Source organism: Apis dorsata, unplaced genomic scaffold, assembly GCF_000469605.1.
Source record: "Apis dorsata unplaced genomic scaffold, Apis dorsata 1.3 scaffold_247, whole genome shotgun sequence".
Lineage (NCBI taxonomy): Eukaryota > Metazoa > Arthropoda > Insecta > Hymenoptera > Apidae > Apis > Apis dorsata.
This window is the reverse complement of record NW_006263526.1, coordinates 209291-216657: the sequence shown is the minus strand read 5'-3', so window position 1 is coordinate 216657 and position 7367 is coordinate 209291. Positions and strand designations below refer to the sequence as shown.

The window sequence follows — 7367 nt, the reverse complement described above, 5'->3', positions numbered from 1 at the left end:
AAAAAAAAAAAAAAAAAAAAAAAAAAAGAAAAAAAAAAGAATTGTCTCGTCGTTTTAAAAGTTTAGATCGAAAGAAGGTTAAACAAGATTTAGCCGCATCTGGCCAATTATCCACGGCCACCGGTTCTATCCCACCGACTTTGTACACAATGCTACCGTACTTTGTAACAAAGATTGTCGAAAGAAAGAAGATTCAAGGTACATAATGGAAGTTGGAGGAAATTCGTTTTACGACGTCGTAATCGCGTTTCCACGATCGTCCCACTTTTCCCTAGAAAAACTGGATCGAACGATTGTTCCCTTGAAAACGATCGTTTGCACGGGGAGGGAGGGGAGGGAATTGTCAGCCGGAAGTGGAGGGAATCGCGAAGGAGGAAACGGCCGAAAAAGTGAAAACGGTAGCCCGTACGGGGAGGGGGGGGATTGGCATTTCCATTGGTGGTTCTCGATAGAGCTAATATTTACCCTACGGTCTTAATGTCAGCGTAGACAGTTGCCAAAACTAACATATGAATCGGTTTGCTCGTAAGCGGTAATACCAGAAGTCCTCGATATCGGGTCGAGGATGAATATACGTGGATTGCGAATCTATTCGCCGATAAATGTTGAGATTTTAGGAATAGGTTGGTATTTGGAATAGATATTGTTCAAATGTAAATACAAATATTATGTATAATTATTATTACATGGTGATGTAAATACTCGAGTCGCAAAAACTTTGCGTGATATCTATCACGATACGCTTAGGCGGGTAATACAAAATACGAATTTCAATTAACGAATCGATGGATTGAAATTGAAAATTCTTTGTGAAAGTTTTGTAAAAATTCTGTTTTCAATGAAACTTTGCGAATAAAATTGAAAAATTTCCCAATTAAATTCAATTCTCCGCTAATTTATAAATTTTATTAATAAAAACTTGGAGGATGTTTATGTGTTTATCATTCAAAAATTCGACGTGAAAAAAAAAATTTTTATTTTAACTCTTTTTTTTTTAATCATAAATCATATGATTTTACATAAACATCTACAATGTCCAATTATTAATTTATTTCAATGTTTCAGATAGCCTTTTGTGCGAGGAATATATTTCGAAATGGAATTATATTTAAAACGCGAAAAAAAGTTTGAAGATTGATTCCATCTTCTCAAATGGAATTTTATGCCAAAAAAAAAGTTGTTCGCGTATCGATTAAAAGGATTTTGTTGTCTGTTCAATGGGATTACGAGAGAATGTTTCATCACGAACTTTTGCCATCTGACCACACGATTAATAATAAAAAATACTATACTCGATTGGATCAATTAAAAGCATCACTCATATTCAGAAAAAAGTATCTTTGACGACCAAAAATGAAATCTTGTAAGTTTTGGAAAGATTTATTACGATTCTCTTCGTCTCAACAATAATAAAACTTGACAAAAATTTTCAGGATTAGAGAAAGTGGATATTTGAAATAAGAAATGAATATTATTTTTCTCGAACGATAGAAAATTTTACGAACAATTCTATTCCACAAACGAAGAAATAATATTTCAAAAAGTAAAACTGTTTCAAATTTTTCCCATTGTTCATACTAGTATCAGTAGTTACGAGACCGTAAAAGACAGACCAGGAGAACGAAGACTGTGCAATTATTACCCTCGCTACTCCATCCAGAAATTTCCAAAATTTCTGAAGCAAAAACTTGGATAATTTGATGGAAAACTGGACATATACAACATATTTATTCCACGTCGATTCATCGAAATGGAAACGACTGTCAAACACGTTTCCATTCCCAATACATCTCCCTCTCTCCCTCTCTATTTCTCATTCTGTCCCCCCCTTGGACGATTCGTTAAACGAGAACGAACGTATCATCGAGGGAAGAGAAAGAGAGGATGAGATATACAGGAGAGTACGCCGGTGATTGATGAACTCTCGAGAAGAGTGATTCGAGGTGAAAGGATCGGGGAAGATTCGCGATTCACGCGAACGAGCGAGCGAGCAACCCCTCCCCCCTCGCCCGTAATTATAATCAACCGTCGTCGGTGATATCTGGCTGAATACCAGAGCCGAAATGTGGGACGTCTGTTTGTCGGTGTCGGAGGGGATAACCGTAATCCGAGGCCACGAATCGACTATGTGTATGATCGATGTAAACGTACTCGTGTAAACAGATATACTGGCGCCTTATGATCGATAGCCAAAGATATCGTGTATACTGTATTTATATGTACAGGGTGTTAATATATTCGTGGGGACGTATGTTTGGAGGATCGATTATGGAGAACAAAGGTTCGTATAGAAAGATGTCGAGATGTTGACGCTTATTTGTTAAATTATTACTGAACAATTTAAAGTAGTTCTATCTTCATCGCGCAGCAGTCTTGATATATTTGCGTATTCGCTTCATCTTCAATAATGTTCAATTGGTTATGGCTTAATAAATTAATCTACTAAAAAATTATTTTTGGTTTGATTTATAGAATCAATACTTTAGAGAAGTAAAATTTTTGTGAGTATAATTATAAGGTTATATGTGGGATAATTTTTTTAATAGTTGATTATTTTGAATTATAGGTGGAATTCAAAAAAATGGCCAAGTGAAGTTATATGTATATTGAAAAAATGAAACTTATGAAAAGCTGGAAACTTTGGGAAAAAGATTTATTATGCTATACATATATAAACGTTCAAATTAAAATCAGAATTTTAAGGTAAGGATAGATTTTCCTGTAAATATATTTTCATAAGATATTGTATTTATATCTCATATTCATAGAGATCTTCTGTTGTAATTCATATGTGTGTTGTTTTATTCCTTTATTATAGTCTGATTATATATTACCTAATTATCGTTGTTTGATAACCAGTAATAATCAGTAATCCAACCACAAGCTTGATAATCTTTATTTAGAAAGTGTACGCGATTGCACAATGCAAAAATTTTACTTTTTACTATAGCCTTTCAGTTTCTAACATATTTCGTTTATTGTAGAAATGAATTATTATTAGAATTGTCATTTAAAATAATTCATCTAAAATTTGAAAAAAGATTTACGGATTATATATCAATAATTTATCACATTTTATTGTGATAAATTATAATAAATTCTATTTTAATGATGTTTTTCATACAATAATAATTTTTGCTCTTATTTTCAGAAAAATGTAAATTTCATCAATAAAAATATTGAAGAACTACAACATTCGAACATATTAAAAGTAAAATGTAAGAAAATACACACATATTCCTACATATTATTCCTATATATAATATTTTTGCTCTTATTTTCAGAAAAATATAAATTTCATCGCTAAAAATATGAAGAACTGCAATAAATTTAAATATATTAGCAACGAAATGTAAGAAAACGCACATATATTTGTGTATTCCTGTATTCGCGAGTTTCTACGTGGTGTGACTAATCTTAAGAGCACTAATCTATGTCGCCAAAGTGGAGTTTAGAGAAAAGTTTCAGACTAGAGAAATAACAAATGTAACAAAAGTCTTAGGGAGCGCATCAGGTAAAATGTCTAAAGAGTTTTCTGGCGTATCTTGCACAGAAAATCTGTTCCATTTCTGTTTATTTTACCGCTTATATCTCCAATGCGTTACATTAAAATCTCCTTAAACCTACACGGTAACGCGATTTCAAGATTATTTCGCAAAATAATGGTTTTTATCTGCTTTCAATCGTTAACGAGACTCGATATAACTCAAAAAATTACAATTGTAAATTTTGTTTAATAAGAATTACTATACAAAAAGAAAATACTATACAAATTTGTATAAATTTCGATTTCTGTATATTCACTTTAATCTTTCCGCACATCATTCTCAAATTCGATAACTTATACAAGTTTATAGATAAGAGTTATAAGAAAATTATCGAAATCAAAATTTTTAAGTATTATTATTCACTTTATAGTTCAGTTTTTATAAAATTTCGTTTTATAGTTGTAGCTTGGAGTCAAGTTATAAAAAAAGATTTTTATTTAAACAAAAAGTTTATATACTTCGTGTCTCTGGCATAAAAAAAAAATGTTAAATACATATAATTTATGCTTATTAAATAAATAAATAAATCAGTCGATATCAAAGAATTTTATAATCTAATGCAATTATTAGAAACAAGAAAAATTGTGGTATACCGTTACATCAATCGGTTTAACGTATGTTTCTTTTCTTTTTACTATTTTCCTCTTCTTTTTCTTTTTCCCCCTATTTTTTAATAAATTCTCAACACGCGACACTTTATCACGCGTCGAAACCACATATATTTCGAGTTGTAGCGTGACGCACAGAGAAACGCTTCTACACCCTTCGTGATAAATCACCAGAGGAAGAGAGACAGAAAGAGAGGCCACCGTCGTAAATTCTCAAGTCTCTCCCGCCTTTTAAATGTTGAAAAAAATAAACCAAAGGTTTCCAAGATTTTCGCTTAACTTCGGATCATTCGACGATCTTAAAACTCTCGACACGATAAGATTCTATTGAGATATTTTTAGTTTCGAAGATGTGTATCCATGATTTAACAAGAGTTACGTATAATAATCTGAATAATCTGAAAACGTTAAGAGAATGAGAATCGAATCAAGAATGTTTTTTGAATTCACTGTAATCGAAACACAAGTAAGTATACGCAAAAAAAAATAATTTTAACACATAATTTTATGTCTCGACGATTATTTGCGATTATTTGCAGTTTATTATATAAAATAACATTGCACAAGTGTAATAAATGATTCTCTATTTTATATATTTTTCGTAAAAAAAAAAAAAAAAATGGAACTTTCTTATTCACCTAATAATACTTTATTTCAAAAATTTTGTTCCAAGTTCAAATAAAATCATCAGACACGTTAACAATTATTCTTATTTCAGAATAAACGTTATTTTAATCGGATACTTTCATCGCATAACAAAAGGAAAATGACGAAATTCATCGTTGAAAAGAAGAATGAAGGGATTAATCATGAACCAACGAATCAAGTAAACGGCAAATCTCTGGTTAGGGAAATAAAAGTTAGGAATCGTGGAAAAGTTTAATATATCTTTTTCTTATTCTTCCCTTTCTTTTCGTCTGAAATGGTTCGATGCAAAATCTATAGCCGATAAAAGGCGATCGTGAAGCAATATCAGACATGGAAGAAACGTTGAATTATTCAACCCGAAGGCGAGGAAAATGTTTTGATTATGCCAGGCCACGGACGCACGCACATGTGTATACGTGCACGGATTCTCTGCGCGGTGGCCACGGCCGAAATTAGTTGGATATCCGAATAATTAACGAAAATAGCAGAGACGAGTTTTGCGCGTTTCTATTATAAAAGTGAATGCGTAGAGTTATGTCAAGACGAATGAACGATAATGTTTGTAAATTAGATTTTTCCATCACTCAGTGAGATTAATCTCTTGTATGAAATTAGATTTTTGAAAAGGGGAAGAAAAAGTGTTTCGAAATATCGAAATTCAATTTTTTTTTAACGAAGCCAGATTTCTAAAACAAAAACGAAAGTGACGATCCTTGAGATTGATGAAAGAAAATTTTATATAGTTGCTTCAAATCGTTACTGAATAGAGAGTTTTGAAAAAACGAATCAAGTTTGATTTAAGAAAAGAAAGTGCTGATTATTATTAGAAACGATTAAAGAAACTCGAATAATGAATGTTTCAAAATTCAGAATTCCAACTTTGAATATCTATTAAAAGCAAAAAATTAAAATTTATCTATAGAAAAAAAAACTGAAAGTGATTTATAAAAGATAAATATGTATTGATCGTTTTGTAAAATGCGAAATAAATATACTCTTAAAATTGACGAACAAATTATTCTCACAAAATCTGCAACGTAATAAATCGAATTAAATAATTAAAGGACAATGATAGTGAACAACATGATTGCACGATTCAATTGATCAACTTTTTTAAATTACATGGATCTCGTTAGAGCTGAAAACTTTCGAGATACTGAGATCGCGGAAGGTCTAGAAATAGATTGCCGCTTCTGTAGTTTTGAATGGAATAAAGCTGTAAAAGTCGGCTTAAAATAAAAATTGATTCTACCATTAACAAATTAATATCGAGATTATTTTATCTTATTACTACATGCTTATTCAAAAACAGCCATATTTTAATTCAATTCTATTTCATCATTTAAATATTTAATAAAATTGAATTTTTCTTTTCACGCGAATTTGATGATTTGCAAGATGCACTTCTTGATCAAATTAACATATATCTCATAACTAACATAGTCGATATTTTAAATAATTAAAAAAGAATATCTTCTCGACTTGTTTTTCAAATGTTTATTGAATTTAAAACATTTGAATACATATTTTTCCGTATATAATTCATCTAATTACAGTAAAAAAGATTGCAATAAAAATATTTCTAGAAAATCAAATCTATGGCTTCCATATTTCAGAACGAAAATTATTTGAAATACAATAGCATGGCATATTTTCACATTATTCGAAAACAAATGAGAAATCGACTGAGCGTGTTTACATACACGGACAATATTCTAAATCAGCCAATTCTAATTGCGAATTCATGGTGTTGCCATTCAAATTAGATTCACTCGATTTTCGTGGCTGGAAATGTGTGTTAGAATCAGGAACAACGTCGAAAGCGATCGCGTTTGTCACGAATCGTTCTTGCAATTTGTATAAATAAACGGAATCGTTCATAATGTGAGCGGCTTCGAGAAAATTCGATTAAACAATCGATGAAAGAAAAAAATCGATAGATCATTCTTAATATGAAACAATTCATAATCTTTAATAATTATGGTATATTAAAAAAATTTTGAATTAAAAATATTTATTTTTGCTTTTAATTGTATGATTTAAAGAGAAAAAAGGGAATAATAAAATATTCCAAACTGAATCGAGCAGGTGACATTGTGTAACGCGTGCTCTACGCGTGCTCTACGCTCCGTGTTTATCGACCGTACCACGAACTCTCCCAAAAAGATACGGGGTGTGGTCAGAAAATTTTCTTTTCTTGTATGCACGATTTACGAATCAAAAAAACTTTCGTAACTGTGAGTCAAGATCATTCGAGATCACGAATGATAAAAGATGAACGATATCGATACTCTATTGAAACTATCTATGGAATATCAAAACTCTCCTAACCTAGAAAAAATCACATGACGTTTTAACTTATTTCCCGATAATTTTATTAAGAAATTATCAAATAATTCTATTCGAATAATAAGAATAACGTAATAAATAGTAATAACACATTTCAAAAATAGTAATTAAAAATTATAAATATTAACAAAAATAGTATTGAAACGTGACTTTCTTATTATAGAATATAGCATCGAACGAATAAATCATATTACAGAAATAGGTGATCGAAGGA

The 7367-nt window shown here is 30.7% G+C and overlaps 2 protein-coding genes and 1 long non-coding RNA gene across 48 annotated transcripts in view; 2 read left to right on the top strand and 1 right to left on the bottom strand.

Moving 5' to 3' along the window:
* LOC102681681 overlaps window positions 1–1327 on the top strand; it is a 36806-nt gene extending 35479 nt beyond the window's left edge. Inside the window, exon 4 of one of the 2 annotated variants that reach the window (XM_031510616.1) lies at window positions 1070–1327. In XM_031510616.1, coding sequence (XP_031366476.1) covers window positions 1070–1112 — 43 coding nt within the window. In that variant the 3' untranslated portion in view covers window positions 1113–1327. Of the gene's footprint in view, window positions 1–1065 lie in introns of both variants that reach the window. The other variant, XM_031510617.1, reaches the window with a different exon arrangement.
* Window positions 1–7367, bottom strand: part of LOC102677929 (calcium/calmodulin-dependent protein kinase type II alpha chain) — a 140815-nt gene that overhangs the window by 131173 nt on the left and 2275 nt on the right. The window lies entirely within an intron of this gene.
* Window positions 4030–5430, top strand: LOC116185669. 2 transcript variants are annotated; one of them, XR_004150540.1, is made up of 2 exons: window positions 4030–4622; window positions 4875–5430. It is a non-coding gene; the product is annotated as an uncharacterized LOC116185669 (long non-coding RNA). The 2 variants fall into 2 exon arrangements; XR_004150541.1 differs by having other exon boundaries at window positions 4030–4626.